The 19,170-nt window shown below is 37.5% G+C and overlaps 1 protein-coding gene across 1 annotated transcript in view; it reads right to left on the bottom strand.

The window, feature by feature from the left end:
- Positions 1-480: 480 nt before the first annotated feature.
- LOC764194 (substance-P receptor) overlaps positions 481-19,170 on the bottom strand; it is a 30,554-nt gene continuing 11,864 nt past the window's right edge. The window contains exons 2-3 of the mRNA XM_001200425.4: positions 16,473-16,851; positions 481-3,837 (exon numbers count right to left, since the gene is read on the bottom strand). Of these exons, the coding sequence (XP_001200425.2) occupies positions 2,716-3,837; positions 16,473-16,851 (1,501 nt within the window). The 3' untranslated portion in view covers positions 481-2,715. The remainder of the gene's footprint in view (positions 3,838-16,472; positions 16,852-19,170) is intronic.

Below are 19,170 nucleotides of genomic sequence, written 5' to 3'. Positions count from 1 at the left end.
CTATTAAAATTATTAAAAACAAGGGGGTTTATTCTGAAGCAGGATAGGGTTAACCAAATCTAAAGCAATTGTCTAGTTATGCTTACAGGAATACTATGAAGTAGGTGAGTTGTACTATTGTTACGCCCTGGCATATTTTGAGCCCGCAGTGCATATTTTGTTTGGCATGACTATTTAAAGTTATCTATGTATATTATCTAAGCTATAAACAGGTAAAGTAAATTCATACTGAAGTTAAATGCAAGGATTTGTTAAGATCGGGAAGGTACGATGCTTTGTAAGAACATGTCTTCATATTTTATCCACATATGCATTTTTTACATGACCAGGATGTGTGGTAATCGTTTTTGGAAAGAGAGATCCATCGTGATATATCGAGTATCATCTCCCATCCTCTTTATTTTCACTGGAATATCAGTCTCCATCACTTTCTTCGTCTCGCTCTCGCATTATACTATATCACATTGGAGACGTAGCCTATTCACATTAGCACAAACGTTTTATTGAACCTAACTTCTGAATACAAATTACATAAAACACAATCATATTTTTCAAATGAATACAATCCTATTGCACCAATCACTTCCATGACTAATTTCAGCTGAAATCAAATATAGCTCACGTTTACCTTTTCTACCCTGCTCACTCTTGTCTTACGATAGTTTGAGTTAATATTTCACATAAAAACTTATCTTTGATACAGAAAGCACTGTAAATCAAGCCCGATATTTGTTAAACATAGTTTGAATAAGGTCTTTAAATTAGTTTTTAGGGATGTGCCTTTATTTTGCACATTATTTTATGTATTCTGATTAATCTTGATTTTGTGTAATACAAACATTGCATGTTCTAGGAAGAAACCTAATTTTCATTTTATTCGAAACATGAGAGACGTCAAAGCATGATATATGTTCTATCAACGCCGTCTGTACCAGGATGGGGAACCCTTGCCCCGCCCCCATATGTAAAATCGAATATCCAAACTGATTTTTTAATTTTCATAATGATCTTGCTTTAGTTTAAGAGCATCATTCAAACCTTCTTACGAGTACATAAACAACATAGCAGCATAGCAACAGTAATATTTTTTTCTGCAAGACTCTACTCAACAAATTGCTGGTACGTACACCTATATCTATCACATCTGTGCTGTTGATTTTGTAAGTCGTGATATAGAAAATAAACACGAGTGCATTGTGTTTAATACAGAATGATTTAACTTGAGTAGCGTCATCAAAAGAATTTACTGGTAAGCACACTTTCTAGGATATCATCGAATAAACATATATTTTTTTAAAGTGAAGGGTTTTTCACAGCAAATTAGTCTACCTAGTCGTAATTCACAGCTGATATTTAGTTGAAGTATGAACATTAATTAAAACAAGTGTCGAAGACATGAGTACGTGTCATACTTACAATAGAAAAATGAATTAATATTTACGCAACTATCTTATAGATAGCACAGTATACTTTCACACCCAAAGGAACATTATTATTGTTGTTATTGACATCAAAACCAAGCACAGTAAATGTAGGAACAAGTACATTATGGTTAAAAACAACCATTATTTCCAAATCATTAATAGAGTAAGTCTACCCTGACATCAAGTATATTTCAATACAACATGAAAATGAAGAAAAAATAGTCTGTGAAGGTTTGAGAAAAATCTTAAACAGAATACAAATTATTATGATTTGTGAAAGTTTCGAAAATCACGACAAAAGTTTGCATAATCATTGATTACATTTTAGCTTACTAAAAGATCCCAAGAACAGCCATGTCAGGATAAAGTCACCTTCTAATATTTAAAATGACTAGGTATATTTTACATATAAATCTGTTGACATTCAGGATTAATGTGTACATCATAAACGATTTTAACTACATAGAATCATAACCAACGCATTCAAATTGCTTCGGGTACTCGAACAAAGGTTTAATTCGTTCAAAGGTAATTGTGTAGTATTATTAACTAACAATTAAAACATACAATATCTCATTTCTATCCATTTTGCTTTTTCAGTGCCATTTTTTTTTTACAAATATTTTTATTTTTTAAACAGTGAGAACAAATAATTTGAAAAAATTCGACATCTTGGAGAGATAAAAACTTGTATCAATTTTTTTTTTTTATAGACCTCATCCCCAATATTCATCACACCATTATGTATTTTTGTACGATATTTATTTTAAAAAAAGTGCTATAGGATCAAGTGATATTGAGGGTGTGATGTTTAATGCAGCGATATTTTGGACAGATATGTCGCCGTTAAAGACCAACTAGCAAGTAATCCTAAAAATGCATCAGGAACACACAGGGACACAATACCACAAGATAATACAATAAATTATCACCATTATTCAGGTCAAATAATCTTTGAAAAATTGAATTTGAGGCTGCAGAACTCAGCTTTTTCAAATTGCTTTTTTGCAAGTAAATAAGTTTGAACAATATTTACAGTGTTTGTATACAAAATACGACGTTTTCTTCTGTCTGCCTTGTCAAAATATATCATCTCCTTGAACGTATAGATCATTGTCTCTTCAGGAACTAAATTCAGGTATTGCATAAAGGTTCTCCTCTGTGCTTTAAAAGAGTTTTATAATTTGTGATTAATTTATCTTTTTTCCAATCTCCTCTGAGCGTTAAAAGAATGGTAAAATTTGTTTCGAATTGTCCTCACAGTTATGTGTCCGGTTGTATCTTGTCTCATTCACACTTTTGTAGTGGCTTCGTCTAGAACAGGTCCATTACTAGCTTTGGCTAAGTCCCATGCGGTTCCGTGTTCACAGTCCATGAGTTGTTCCACACCAGGCGTTGATGAGTTGTGAATGGCTTTCTGCGGAACCGTGTCCCTACCATTGTGAGACCGCTCAGCATCTGGTACATCTTCGTTTATCATTACAATAACGCCATCCTGTGAAGAAACGTCGTTTGCCGCCTTCCATGCCGCACACTTTGAAATACTCGCATTGAACTTGATTAGCTCATCCTGCGGTGCCATGTCCTGAAGATTCTTATCAGTCTCGGTACTTACACAGACCTGTCCATCTTGGCCAACCACTTGACCATCGGCTATTCTACTTCCAGGATCATTGCCAGTGACGTCAACAGGGCTTGATACACTCTTTCGGTACACGACGTCATGTGGGCCGTTAAGCTTACAACTTTCTTCCTGATAATCATTTCCAATAAGTGGCGTCTCGCACTCATTCGATTCTGGTGATTGACCCACACCATTGGTGTTTCTACCGACAGTCTCAACATCAGTCAATTTTCTTGGTGGTTCATCATCCAAGAACTTATGCAACAGACGCTCTGCCCGTTGCTTCCGTTCAGCTTCCTGTACCGTCTGGTTGTTGGCCATCCTTCGATTGTTGTTGTTGGAGCTGTTTCCCACTTTCCCAATCTTAGTCATTCCTATGCGATCCTCATCGTGGTCAGAGACGGCAGAGAACTGCGTGCTCTCGCGTCGGAAGAAGCGGTTATAACCGCGCTTTGCAGTTTGCCGCTCGGTCGCTACCTCTGTTTGTGAAACAGCGGTTACACTGCGGCCGCCACCGCTTCGGTTGCTTGGTCCGACGAGATCACGGTACTGAGGACAACATAGGGTCAAAATCAACCAGAATCCGGTGCGGAAAGCCTGACTCATCAAGGCGTATATTACAGGGTTCATGAAGGAGTTGGCAAAGCCGAAAAGATGAATGAGGAGAAGAGAAAAGATGTAGTTCCTATCATGTAAGAGTGTTGTGAACTGAGCTATCATGCTCACCAGAAAGTACGGGAACCAGCAGATGAAGAAACAAAACACCACGATCAGAACCATCTTCGCCACCTGAAATTACACAAAAAGCAAAATCAATTATTACAGAAAATCATAAACGAAACGTCAATTTTTATATATTTGCTTTTTTAATACACACACATCGAATATATTGGTCAAAATAAAACAATTAATTGTTTTATTTTCAATTGAAAATTAGTAATATTTGAAAACTAAACCCGAACCCCATATAAATATGCCTTTTTTCGTCACCACGTTATACACTTCGTTTTACTTGATGACACATTTTATCTTGCTAACCTCCCTAGAACGTACACTGCCTGATCATACGGACTCTATCAACAGGAGAAGATTGGGCGATAACAGGCCTAAAAATGAGGCTAATACTTTGATTCGTCCATGGGTTTTGTTTTCTCTGGGTATGCATGTCTCTAAAGATACAGGAGCAAACACGTGCACGCGACTCTATTCCCTACCGGGTGTCTCAAAGTACAGCTACATCAGAGGAATATGGACTTTTCAACATCAGTTAATAGAAATGAAGTAAAATGCAATTCACGGGAAGCAGTGATACACAAGTTCAAGACTGTATGACACATGCACTCACGTTTTTTGTGATAAAACAAAACACATGACGTTTTATACTACATCGTCATTTGCATTACTTGTATGTGTGACACATATCTATACAATATATATTCTTGATGTTTACAACTTTTCGTTACATCTTAGTAAATTAAGGTGATCACAAATCGCTCCCTAAATCACCACTCAGAAGATATCGAATATTCGTTCTGTATATGTGATAGTTTATACGATTTCTGTCGCTACAATCTGTATAGATTTGCAGAAAGACACGGGCTAAGCTGATAGGCCTAGTTCATATGGAAACACTCTATATCATGCCCTCTTTAAACATTATGATTTTCCTTTTCCCCATCTCGCTAGAAATCGATGTTTGCAGATACCTTACACATTCACCACTATCAATCATCCTCGCCAATCCCTATAAACTCAGCTCAAGTGAGAAGTGATATCTATAGAAGAGGATTTATGAAGATTAAGAAGTGCCTCTAAAATGAGCAAATGATGATCGGCTGGCGTTTTTTCACCTTGTGCTCCTTCATTTTACTTTTTTTTCCCAAATTTATTCACATAGTTTGTTCTTCTTTATTTCCAATGACTCAGTCACCACTATGATTTCTAAACTGTTCCGAGGGCATTGTATGATCCTGGTATGATCACATTGCAAACACAGTGGTGTTTTCTGCAGCCCCAGTGTGGCACGCAGTCTGAACACAGTTTTAATACAGTGTTTTTACAGTGTCACCACAGTGATATGACGGTGTTCTAAATTAAAGTTATGTTCTCACTGTGATGCATACACACTGTGGTTCAGTCTGCAGCCCCAGTGTGACACGCAGTCTGAACACAGTTTTAACACAGTGTTTTTTAAACGGTCACCACTATGAAAGTGTTCTAAATTCAAGTTATGTTCTCACTGTGATGCATACACACTGTGGTTTAGTCTGCAGCCCAAGCTTGACACGAAGTATGAACAGAGTTTGAATACCAACATTTCATGCAATCATCGCTCTGACAGTTTTCCCAAATCAATTTTTTTTTAAACTTATAGAGCATTTTTTATGTGACTACAATAAGTCACATAGAATGTAAGTTTCAAATCTATTTTGGCCGCACCGAGGTGTGTAGGCTATCCTTCATGGTTTTCTCTGTGTTTTCTATGGGTGTTCTTTCCATGATCATCACTATGTCAACATTATTTAGATGTTCCCAGTTCCACTTACAGGTAACACTACGGTACGCAAACTGTGTGGTTTTATATGTGACCACACTATGTCATATCATGTTAGACAAACGTATCGTCATGTGGTAATTATGTTGTGCGCATATTACGTGATTCTCTTCATGACCACAGTGTGACATTAAGTTTTTTAAATTGTGTAAATTTGTTCACGTGATCTCTCAACACCCTCAAAGTGTTCCAAAAATATCCACTGTTTGTTCACACACAATGTTTATTTTAACCGGATTCGCTTCCACATTCCAAATTCAAAAAGATATTACTACGCATCTTCTTCCTATAAAAAACCCCAACGTAATACAAGTTCTCGTATCTCAGTGGTTGGGATACGGATTACCTTTTGCTCCAACAATCTTTGCGGAATATAACGAGAATTTGTCATAAAGGCATAAGTGAAATTACTCATTAAAAAGACACGGTTGTTTTAACCCTACTTGCTCTTTAAACACCTATTCTAAAACGAAATTTGATTACTATTATTTCTGCAAATGATTGTAACAGGGCTTCGAACAAATCTTCAGTAATGACAAAAGCGTCACAAAAGTGAAGAAAATAAAGTTGATCCTGAACATTCTCTGAATACAGACGTCTTTCAAAGGCCTTTGAAATGAAACCCCTTTTGTACAAATTTGGTAACCGTTAAAAAGAAAGAGGAAGACATTGATGTTTTATATACAGTGATCACGGATCGAAATTATTTCACCTCAAATTCCGTTAGGAGGAAACTGGAAGAAAAAAAAAGAAAGATTTTTAGTATTTTGCTCTAAACAAAATAAAATGACAGAAACAATCAACAAAAGTTTATTTTGGACCTTATTCAAACAAGTGTTACGGTGATGCGATTGGTAATTTTTGATTAAAAATGTGTAAAAGTTATGCTCCATTTATTATGTGAAGACAAGACTTTCTTTCTTCCAAAGTGCTTTCTCGCTGAATTAGCATTGGAACTGTTATACGAATTAAAAAATGTATTTAGATAACTATTCGAGACGTGTAAACATCATCATTTCAATTTCAGTCTTCCTCAACCGATAACCTTCACTTAGGATCTCCTGATGTACCATCCTAATTTGTTTGTCTTGGAGCCGTTATGGGCCGTTTGAACTCCTTAGCTCTTTCTTCTTTTAGTTTTCACATCGCCTTGATGTTGGAGAGGCAACTTGTAACAGGTTATTTAATGCATCGAGTGTAACAACGTGTCCCGGGGCTCGGGAATACAAGCCAACTCTCTTTATACAGTCAGGTCGTCTGATCCAACCAACACAGTGTGCAATTGTGCAGAGTACCAATAACCCAATTACCCACAATCATAATTCTACACTATGCAAACCTTTGCTGAGTGATAGTAAAAGGGGCCACTTGCGCACGTTCCCACGTCCCTGTACGCACGCACGCGCGGAAGAAGCCGCCAAATTTGCACACCTGTGTTTTGTTAGTGGGACGTGGTGTCGTATGCATGAAGGTTGCGAATAGGAATGGGAGGGGCTGCAGTCTAAAACAAGGTGACGCGTCGTGAATCGTCTCCTTTTATTTTAAATTATTTCATCACAAATCTCTCACTTCCTTTAATCAAAAATAACATATGAAATGAATAGCCAAATTTAGGAGACACAATAGTAATCAAGTCTAATAGAGCAATGAACCACATTCTAAATGGGGACACATTGCCTGTGTTAATGATGAAATGGGGACATCTGGAATGGAACTCATACACAAAGAACGTTTTTTTTTCTTTTTGAGGCCGCCATCCTAGTCAAGCTTCGCTTATGATTGCGGTCTCTTGCACTTTTTTCAACTGATAGTTTGGATAATACTTTAAATTCATAATAATATGTTAAGTTTCGATATTGTACATAATATGTAAAAAAAAAAAAAAAAAAAAAAATTGACATGAAGTTATCATTATAATTATGTATATTTTGTATTATACCTTACGTTTATATGTTCTTAGTTATTTTGTTATTTTATCAATTGGAAAAATGCAGAAATAAAATCAAATAAAAAAAAAAGTTAAGTCTTTTAATATGGACAGAATTCGACGGAGGCTACCTGACAGGGGTCCCTCTGCATGTATGGTTTTTGAGATATTGTATGGTAACCGACGATAGAAAGCTTTTCATATATGGTGATAAGGAGGAGCTCAAACCACAACTTAACTTTGATATTCTTTACCTCAAACTTAAAAGTACATTCCGTATTTTTCCTGCTTCACCTCGGCTGAACTTGGAATGAAATATTTGATTTTAATTCCAGCTACTACTTCAAATGGACTAATTTTATTCTACATCGACGCTCCACCTTTACTGACGTAAGTCACGTAACTAGTTAATGGTTAAATAATACTTATGAGGCAACAATAATAACTAACATTCCATTGGAACTCGAGGTGGCTTATGAACGTCTCATTATGTTCTCCTAAATAGTAGGCAGACAAATAAAAATGATTTAATGGAGAGCAAATATTTATCACTGGATGGCACACTTCATCATGTCGTCTTTAAACTCTAACGACGATCTAGAGAGAGGACCATATGGGCACTTCATTTCATCTTCCTCTGATGACGTTCTTATGACAGCCTTTCTACCGCAATGATTTGTTTGATAAAACGATTTATAATCAAGCGCGTCGAATCCCGTTTGGTCGACGACGGCCATTCCTCATGTTAATCTTCCGGCCACCACACATCCCTTCCAACACGCACACACTTGCATATGGTAATCGAGTTCGACTGAGGGGAGAGAGATAATCCTTTGGGGACATATACCATCACGAAGATGAACATCCGATCGCATTACAATCCATAGATACGGATGATTTGGACCACGTCCCATCCATTACAACAAATATTATGTACTCAACGTCTAACCTGGATATAACAATGCTTTAGGGAGGGGAGGGTACCCACGAATGATTATTGTTAAAAATAAAAACAAATTAACCCAATTACTCGTCGGTGAACTCTTGAAATCCCTCAAAGAATAATTTTCTTAAAAGAATGAAGCGGCACTAAATAAGACAATATTTAAGTTGGAGAGAATCGCACGATGCCAAGAAGTAAACTCTGCATAGTTCAATTTAATGGGTGTCTCGTCTAGCTGTTATTGATTTATTGCTCACATTAATATTTAAAAGCAATATAAATAATGATACATGTACATGTAGTAACAAAGTCAGTTATATAGTGATTTTACACATAAACGTTTTCACGTCGTTTTCAAATTGACATACAAACAACAAAAGCTAACGATAATCATAGAATAAGAAAGTTTTGAGAGCCTTCTCAAAAACATCTAATGAGGAGAAGAACAGGCGGACAGATCGTGGCAGGTCATTCCACAGTCGAGAAAAGCATTATCACCAGCTTTACTGATTTTCTGGGCACATGGAGTATGAACACTGTGCAGTCTGAACTTGAACAAAGGACATAAGTTGGATAGGAACTATGGCAGGCCATTCATGCCACTGGTTGTCCTCACCATTGGTGTCTCAGGGGACGTCACAAATATACAGAATTTACATTTGTTTATAGTTTATTGTTAAAGAGTGGTAAGGAATGATGAGAGAGCCGAGATATGTGGGATCTTTACCATGGAGACACTTGTATAAAATAGTGAAGATTTTGAATACCATGCGTTCTCTGATTGGCAGCCAAAGCATTTTCTTCAGTAAAGGAATGATTTTGTCATGCTTACGGGCCATGAAAACGAATTTCGGTTCATATTAGTTACCTTGTGTGGGAAGGTGGCATTGCACGAAACTAAATCAAAATGAAGAAGGGGGCGATGAAGGTCACACTCTGTCCTCCATTTCAAATATTATTCTTCATCACTGAATGAAACTCAAAGTGAATAGAAACAAATCTGCAAGCTCATATAGGGATCAATTTCCGGATGTGTATCGAGGCAATTTGTTGACAGGAATCGATAAAATGCTCACGTTTTGATTGCGATTCAGTGAGAATGGTAGCAGGTTGCACGAGGCAGGAATTTATTTCTTTACAAACTTGAACGAGTTCCAATCATAATGATATCAAGACAAGAAAGATTGAGATGACCGATCAATCGAAATCGCTTTTATTTAAAGGAAAGGGTCACGGTATCAATGTGATATCACTTTTTATATCGTGCCTTGCGGAAAGTGACGAACACTACCTCCAGGATTTATGGTTGTAGCATTTTCTAAGCAACTCTATGTCCTCGCAGCAAGCATCACCGCCCAGTGATTTAATGAAATACAGGTGTTTTCTGCTTCTTCTTCTGCTTGTTCCCTTCCAGCATCGTCTCTGTCAAACATATCTTCTGTTATAAATCTTATCCTATCACATGATATATAAATATTACATTCATATATTTCATTATAACAGTATAAAGCAAATACTTTTTCCTACTGTTATAATGAAATTCAAGTAGAATTAATCGATATCCCGAGTATTCCACTTGTGATAAATAGGAGTAGGAAAGTTTCGAACATTTGTATGTTAATCAGGAAGTAATAATATTTTTTCTAGTGAATACTTGGAAGGAGTTGAGTACTACATCAAGATTTCAATTAATAATATGTCACTCCAACATATTAGTTTTCGTCAAATCAGCGTACGTGTTTGTAGCCAAACACTTGATCAGCTAATATCATGTTCAGCGATAAGTAATATGCATGTATGCATGCATGTATGTGACACTGTATTTTTAGTTAACATGATTAAGTTTGTGGCATTTGGGAGGATCCCAGGAATGACAATTTATTTGAACAATCGAAATATTTAAACTTTTCTTATGTTGTTCTGAAATATTTTGCAACTCCCGTACCATGCAACATGACATGTCGGCGAGTATTATGACTTATGTCTATAATTGTCAAAAACCATTTGAAATACTATTGTGTTTGACTTATCATCTCTCAAAAGTGTTATCATATTCTACATCTGCATTTGTATATATTTGTGTGAGCTGGTCCTCATATAAGGTCCTAGATTCTATACGTTTTCATTTTAATTTATGCTTAATTATTTAAAATAATTTGTATTTTGATGAAATATCCACAAATCCGAGGTATTGAATTAATCTATAATCGATAAATTATTGAACGAATATTCACAAGATCGACTGACAAATTTGCATATTCATAAATTCTTTCTGGAAGACCTCACCTTTAGTATTTTTTTCAAGGGTATTACTGTAACAAAGGGGCATTTTAAATGAGCATCCACACAAGGAGCTAGAAAAAAAACCGTTAAAGCATTAACGAATTCCCCTTTTTGGGTGATCAGTCACTTTTACTGAAGACTTGTTCTGATGCACTCCTCTGTCATCATACTTACACCGACAATCGATTTTCGGCAACTGAAAACAATCGACCTTCAATTACTGTTTAAATTGACTCTACTCAGCATAGATTACACGGAGCCATCAAAATCATGACGAGCTCTTATTTTTCAATCTGTCTTGGCCTATATATTTACCGTTTTGAAATCTCATTTTCGTTGATACAGAAGTATGATGAAAGAGAAAACCCTTGCGGAAAACAATCATTTGATAGAGGAGAATTATAGGAGCGCCTCAATTTACTGAGATGTACTTTTTTTCCTTCATATCTATCATATCTATTTTGTTGTCAGCAGACATTGTAGGACCTGGGGCTCCGTGTAATTTGTTTGATCACTTGCCCCGGGCCATGAAAGCCATCCTGTCTTTTCTTCCAATTTATATACACAACCTCGACGGCCCATTCACTGCAATTCAGCTCGCATTATCATTGTCCCATACCGAAATGAGGTAGGATTTCCCAGCCATTTAGAAGCGGAGCCATTACAAGTTGAAGGGGGAGCGTCGACCCCCTTAAACAGCGTCTATAACAGCTCTCTTTCATGAACACGATCCCGTGGTGGGACGCAAAGAGTTGCTAATCGCCAGAGGGGTGACAGTGATAGGTGCAGTCTTGGTTCATCCTACCTCTAGGCGCCACACACCCATCGGGTGACATGTTTTGCTGGAAGGGTGATCGGCTACAATTTTCCACTACCTTGTTCCTTCCTAAATAGGGGTACATCCAGACGCTATTGAGGCAGAAAAGGGGAGGGGTACTATTAGAAAGTTTTAAAGTAACGAAGTGATGTTGCTCTGTGTCTAGTTCTCTAGAATCCATCCCTTATCACTTTCCCTCATTTTCAATGATACCAACACTTTATGTCTTCCATTTCATTACCTATTATGTATCATGATTGGGAGGGTGTTCAACCACCCACCCCTAATCTTCGCGCAATAATGATCATAGCACGTAGGTCCACTTCACGTTGGGACCCGGTGACAAGTGGCAGGCCGTAACCAGATACAGAGCATCGAACTGTAGCGGCAAGCTAAGGTTGCGAGGCAGTCCAAGTTTTAATTCAGGGGATGTGTGTCGGAGAGGGAAAGAGACAGAAATGCTCCACCTCTATCTAATGACGCCAATTTTGAAACATTGAGCGCTGTATTATCCTACGACGATCAATGTTAGCTCTCTCGTGTTTCGTCCTAGGGAATTGATTATCACCTCGGATTTAATTCACTGCTTTATTTTCACGTAACAAGAAGTTTGTTTTTACATGGGGTGCCTTCAAACTCCGCCACCGCATTTAACCCCCCCCCCCAACAAACACCCACACACACGCACACACACCATATGTTTAATAGACATCCGTCTCTATTTCATCCATTGTCATCTCTCTTTCTTTCTTTCTTAGTAGAGGCGTCATGGTCTTGTGGATACGTCATCGGAATGTGGATCACATTGCTCGCGGTTCGAGCCCCGCCGCTGCATTAGTGTCTTTTGGCAAGACATTAATATAGCTTTGCCACTCTCCACCCAGGTGTAAAATGGATACAGGTAGGAAGGAATTCCTTGAACTGTGAGCAACGAGCACGGTAGCCTAGCAGAATCGGGGTAATATTGGAGCGCCTTAAGCACCTTGCGTTGTGCTCAATGTCGCTAAAAAAAAAGGTCAAATATTGTTATTACTCCATTAAAATTATTTTTTCATCCTTTCTTTCTATCTCCCGACCTCTTTTACTCTCTCTCTCTAAATCAACTCTCTCTATCTCTCAATATTCACCACTTTCTATTTTTCTCTCAATTTTCCCTTCTCTCTCTCTCTCTCCTTTTTGTCTTTCTTTCTTTTTCTCGCTCTCTCTTTCCATCTACCCCTCTTTTTGTATATCATATGTTAAGCATTATCACAATCAAGCCCTCTGGCTGCGAAGATATGTTTTGATAAATCTTTAACCTCACTTTCTACCGGATGTAAATATTCATATCTGACAGACAGCAACATTATGACGACTCCTATCAAGGAAAGGTTCGAGTATTATTAATTTGAAGGTTCTAAATTTCTTTGTAGGTTTTAGGATAGTTTTATCAAAATTCTTAAACATCTGCTTTGAAATGAAAAAGACTCGGTTTTAGCAAGTTGAGTAAAATATAGAACTGTGTGATTCAATAGCTAATTCACACCACAATATTCATGGCAATATATGTACCATAAGTATGAAAAAAAAGTTATGCATTTAGTACCCTTTCTGTAATTTTCTAACATGTTTGTTATACTTTGTTATGCACCTTGAGTATTATTTCCTGGGATGAATATTAGTACAAGAAATGTTGCTATTATAATAAATCTATAATAACTTTCTTACAACATCCTTTATCATCCGGTATGCATTATACTATAACACAGAACGGGTGGTATGGATATAACACGACAAAAAGTTAAATAAATCATTATTCTTCACCCAATAAAGATTTTTCTATTGAAGGCGCTTGCCTCAGGAACATTACTGTGAAAATCATGAAAACTGTATTAATTGAGTGTAATAGGTCATCGGAAGGATGAGAATTGCCTAGAGCAAAACCGAGATATTCGTCACAGGGGAAAGGAAAATAATGCTGTTGTTGATTTAAGAAATTAGATTTGAAGAAGGAAAAGCTACGGGTCCTATGACGAAAATAGGCAGAAAACGGGGAACTGAAAGTAGATATCATATTTGGGCTTTTTCTTTTTAAACTATATCCATTCAAAACAATTCTCCGTTGCTGAAAAATGCGAGATTTATTATCGGAGCCAAATGTTGAGCAGGTGCAACATTCTATTCTTGTGCAGCACAAATTAATACTTTGATGTGAGTGACAATAAATTCATTAGTTTTATAAACAGAACACGTAATAGGGTACAACGCAGAGTGGCATTCGTTCAGTAACGCTTTCAGCGATAGTACAGAATATCCTGTTAAATTCTTTGAACGTTGTGAGCGCCGAAAACGTTGTGCAACAATAAGATCAAGGTAAAAACTTGTCTTAAAAGAATCTTCACGGCATAGTTTTAAGTTCCTTACTAATTACTTTATTCCCGCTCCACATTCATAAGGAAATGCGAACAAGATAAACAGGCAATTCAAGGATTGTCGGTAATAATTCCAACAACAAATAAAATGCTTGCTTGGCGTCACTCCTTTTGGCGGACAACAAATAGTACAAATATTCAGCATGTTGGATGCTCGTACGTCCGACTGCGATGTAAAACGATACAGCTTCTGACACATTTTGCCCGTTCATGTATTTCGCATTTCGCTTTCAAATTCCTTATCCCTACAAGACTTTGTGATCGGGGAATTGTGAAAAACATAAATCTACAGATTTACCGACGGGGGTGTAGCAAAGTGCCTTCGGATGACGATTCCTCGAAAAAAAAATCACACTTTGTAGAGAGGTGTTGGAATGAGATCTTCTAACGACAAATATACCCAAGCTATGATTTCACTCAGTCTACTCTCGATTTGTTCTTCGCAGTGGCACTTTGGTTTTTTACATTTTCTTAGAATAGTTGGAGCTTTCGCACGCATGGTTCCTCCAAAATTGAATGATCAAATGAAAGTCAGCCAAATCGTCAGGAGATAAAGGAATGTCTTCGTATGTAGTTCGATCAATCCTGTAAAAATCTGTTTGTTGGCTTTTCAGTTTCTCTCTATGATTTTCTTTCTGTACATTGCGGCATATTGTCGCTGTGCAACGTAAAGACACCACGACAACTAAAGCTTGCGTCTATGGAAATGTTTAAAGGTGGCAATACATACTCGGGGCGCATAATTGTATCTTATAATGCCACAGCCCTAAAGTCCCAGAGTTCTCTACTAGAGTTAAACAATTGGGGTTGGGGTAACACGATTTAGGCCAATGTCGTGTCGCAACGGGATATCATCGTCGGTGATACCATCTGCTGTGTGTTTCGGCATGTATTGTCTTTTACGAAATTGTACACAATAGTCTCTGATTATGGGCAATATACAATTTACGTTGATCTTTGTTTTAAGGAAAAAAAACATTTAGCTCCCGTTCCTTTAAACTTTTTCAACATTCCTTAGTAGTGTCAAAATATTGTGAACTCCTGTGACACTAAATTGTTCCTGACCTTATCTCGGAGTTGAAGTGGATTTCGCAAAGGGAGCCAAGAGACTTCTTCATTGAAAATAATTCTGACCAGCTATGGTATTACCGAATTAACTTCTGCTGAAACAGTTATGGATATTACTGTAAATAACAGATTGTCAAAGGTTTTACCCCTGGCTGTTGCCTTTTAGTATCCTCATTGGAACACTTCCATACTAAACGCGATTAAATCCAACTCGTGTGTCAGTGAAACTAGGAGCTACTGCCAAAATGCTCTCATTGTTATTAACCAGTCATCTTAGATTCTCCGCAGCCATTTATCCCCCGGTGGCTTTCAATCCATCAACCGTCCATTTCTTGTTGTATTAGTAAGTTTATATACATTTTGCACGGTTAACCTGCCGTGAAGTTGAAGTATCCGTGGTGCGGAATACGCGGTGTCGCCTTCCAGAAAAGAGTGGTACTTGGCGATGCGACGAGACAGTTTGATTTATGTCGTGTCATGTGAAGTCATGCTTCCATTTCACGCACTTAAACACTCCAACGCCTTAGTAAGGTTCTGTGTCAAGATCTATCCTGGTCATGACTTACTGTGTACCAATTTCTCTCGTGCACAATGAATGAAGTGTTCCTATTTGGAACGTGCTAATCCTACTGATGAAAGTACAGATCATTCTTAAAGGCATATAGGGAGTCTCTGTGCGCAGGAGGTCATAATTCGCTGACACCGGACTTTGTGGAAATGCTATGTTTGGGTGCACAAGTCTCACAAGGTACCAGCACCAAATACCCCACTCATCTCGGAGAGTCTTCGGACAGGCTTCGGTTAAGGGAAATGTAAAATAATGAATTGTGGAAAGTGCAGAGCATTTACGTAAAAGTGAAAGCCATTCCCGGTGATTGACAACATCTGTATTGGGTTAACAACCGAGTGGTGTAAAATTCTCCATTAAGAGCCCACTACGAAGCGTCTTTAACATCCTTTTTTTGTTGACAACATTATACTTTACCGTTTGGCCTTTGATTAACCCGTTTTAAATGTTGTCGTTTCTTTCGTGATTTTCGCCGTCCTAAAGAAAAGTTTGCTTTCATTGACATTTTAGTATAATAGCCTAAACTTACAAATTCTTCATGAACTTAGATTAAAAAAAAGACATAAATTGCACTTGCCACACCCATCTCTTCAAGACCCAAGTCAAATCTCTATGTTGCCCTTTACCTAAAAATCCTCTGTACTGGCAACAGTCTAATGCCTATGTATTTGTTAATAAAATAAAATTAAGAACTTATCCAAGAAGAACATTTTGGAAGTCGATTTCATTGTTGATATATAAATAATCCAATGATATGATCGACCTGCAACATTAAAGTTATCTTAATAGTTTTTATTGTTCTTGCGTTAACGGGAAAGAACATGTATATCGTAACATTTGGTTTACTTAATACCTTTTTTCTGCTTGCATCCTCCTTCCTGACCGAATTCTTGAGCATCTTTTCGTCTTCTGTCAGACTCATGAGTCGCTTTGCTATGGAGCCGCAGGTGAACCCCAGTAAGATCACCGGCACCAAGAACAACACCCCAAAGAGGAACACGTTGTATGCCATGGAGAAAGCAGGGCCGCCGATATCTATGAACCGATCGGTACAAATCCGGCGACGGATGACCCCCATCTCGCTCTGGAAGTAGTAGTGGAGGACGTGGTAGGGGTAGAAGTAGGGGGCAAGGATGACAAAAGGGGTTAGCCAGATGATGACAATGGTCCGGAGCGCTCGGGAACGGGTGTTGAAGGAGCGTGCTCTTAGAGGATGGATAATCACCAGGTATCTGAAAGATGAAGAATAATAGCGAAACGCATAGGAGAAAAGGAGGAGGAAAAGAAGAAATGGAAGAGAGAGAGAGAGAGAGAGAGAGGTAAAAAATTAATATGGTAGAAAATGTATAATTTTGCACACAATCATATGACGATTGCTTCTTTGCATGTTCTTAGCATGATATTCGAAAATGTCTGGCATAGTATACAAAAAGATGTAAAAATTGAAATTGTTGACGATGTAAGATTGCTGCCTTCCAAGTTCATGCGAATCGAACAGGAATCTATGTAATTAAGGGACAAAAACTGTTTCAATACCGAAAGGGCGGAGTGCCTTTTCAAAATGGGGGCACCAAGAAAAAATTCCAGCACGTTTATTAGAAAGGGCGATTTAAAGGGGTGAACGGAATGATAGAAAAGGCCCTACATTGAGACAGTATATACCCGTTCATATTCATCAATGCATTACAGTATATATTGCTTTCATAATAATTGTATATATCTTTACGCAGTTATATATATTGCTCCGTATTCAAAGTTTTTGATTGCATGAAATGATTCCAAAAATCCATTTGCAAGCGTGCAAAGTGAGTGACCAGTTTTTTATTTGGTTCCGATGCATGACGTTATTTAATCCTAGTGTATATGGTATATGGCGACCGAGCGATTTTTGTCTCTCTCCATATTCATACCAGGAACACAATCCGTTGATAACAGCAAACGTAAACGTTCTTACTCTTTAAATCAAAGGCATAGATAATGAGCTAGCGGAGAAAAGGGAAAGAGCTCTTGCTTCACGGGGGGGGGGGGGATAAAATGTCTCGTCATAGCACTTAACGTGCATCTTTTTTAACCTGGTTGCCTATTGGTAATATGTTGTTTGTTTAAGTCTGAAAATGGTCAAAAGAGTGGTATTCTTAAATGAGAAGATAGGTCAAACTTTAAAAGGGCTCTTATTAGATATTAATAAGTCATGTCACAATGTAGACAGGGGTTGCCCAGTAGTTTCGCGGGGAATATATTAGTAGTCTGATATAGCATTTTGTAAAGACATTTCTGTGGCCTTGGTAAGTGATGGATGTTTACAGATACGAATTAAAGCTATTGATTGTTTAAGTTAGTAGGCAATTGTAATAGATATCATGAGTTCGATTGTGATAGGAGTAGTCAAAAGAGACATGTTAAGGTATGGAATGGGACACTTTTCGATACTGTGTCTGTCAGATCGTACTGAAATGTGATGCTTTTGAAATAAGACTCTTCCTATCTTAGACATGCAGTACAAGGGCAGTTGGGGTGCAGGGTAAGTATGCTTAGGCCCGATGATGTCCCGTTTAGAGGGTTAGCAGAGAATAGGACATTGGTTGCTGTCCAAAGGGGTATGACCGAGTTGTGAAAAAGGGCTCTGTTCATGCTTGGAAAAAACGGGGCACTTCCCTCCTTTGCCTCTTCCCCGAGACGTGTCGCCCCCGTTCATTTTACCCCAAGATGCAACGTGAATTCCCGGTTCGTGTGTGTGTGTGTGCGTGTTAATGCATTTTCCATTCCCTCCAGTCTGCAAGTTGACTAGAATGAGTGTCTTCCTGTGGTTGTGGCAAATAACTCATTAGCCTCATGATGTCAAAAGTGGGGCCACTAGAGATTATACCAAACATCGGAAATAAAATGAGATAGTTTATTACAATTTTCGAGTGGTTTATGGGAAAATAGAGAGCATTACGCAAAAAATGAGAATAAAGGCAAACATTCTGATAAACACGATATACTGATAGACAAAAAAAAAAATCGATTCACTGTTCTATAGTTCAACCAAACAAAATATTTGATTTTGTTAGTAAACAAAAATAATATGCTCGTATGAGTATGAAATATTGGTGCTGTAAACCTTTATTCTATATACACTAATGTCTTATGCGCTCAATATCATGCAACCAACAAATAAAATGGTGATTAACACAAAATGACCTTTAAGAAAAGAGAGAATCCAATCGTCAACATCAATTTCGTTTTATTCTGTGTTTTTTCACATCGCATTTTTAGTTAATACGTGTAATATTCATATATTTCTTTATTAGATGTTGTAATTTGCTTAATGTATGATAATAAAAAATGGTACATATTTAAGAATCAGTATGGTCGGAAGCAAAAGAAGAGTTGACAATCCCTAATTCATTTGTGCGGTTGTAAAAGCCCACAAAGAAGTGCACTTTGAATGCTGCCAACTATATCTGTCCATCGTTACGCTTTTTGTGGTGTCGGATTTAGTCGAGCTTTCTTGAAAGATCGATTGCTTGCTGAAACATTAATGTATGATGAAATTATATTCCTCTGTG

This window comes from Strongylocentrotus purpuratus, unplaced genomic scaffold, assembly GCF_000002235.5.
Source record: "Strongylocentrotus purpuratus isolate Spur 01 unplaced genomic scaffold, Spur_5.0 spur5_scaffold_5, whole genome shotgun sequence".
Classification (NCBI taxonomy): Eukaryota; Metazoa; Echinodermata; class Echinoidea; order Camarodonta; family Strongylocentrotidae; genus Strongylocentrotus; species Strongylocentrotus purpuratus.
The sequence above is the reverse complement of the archived record's forward strand: the minus strand, read 5'-3'. Positions and strand labels throughout refer to the sequence as shown.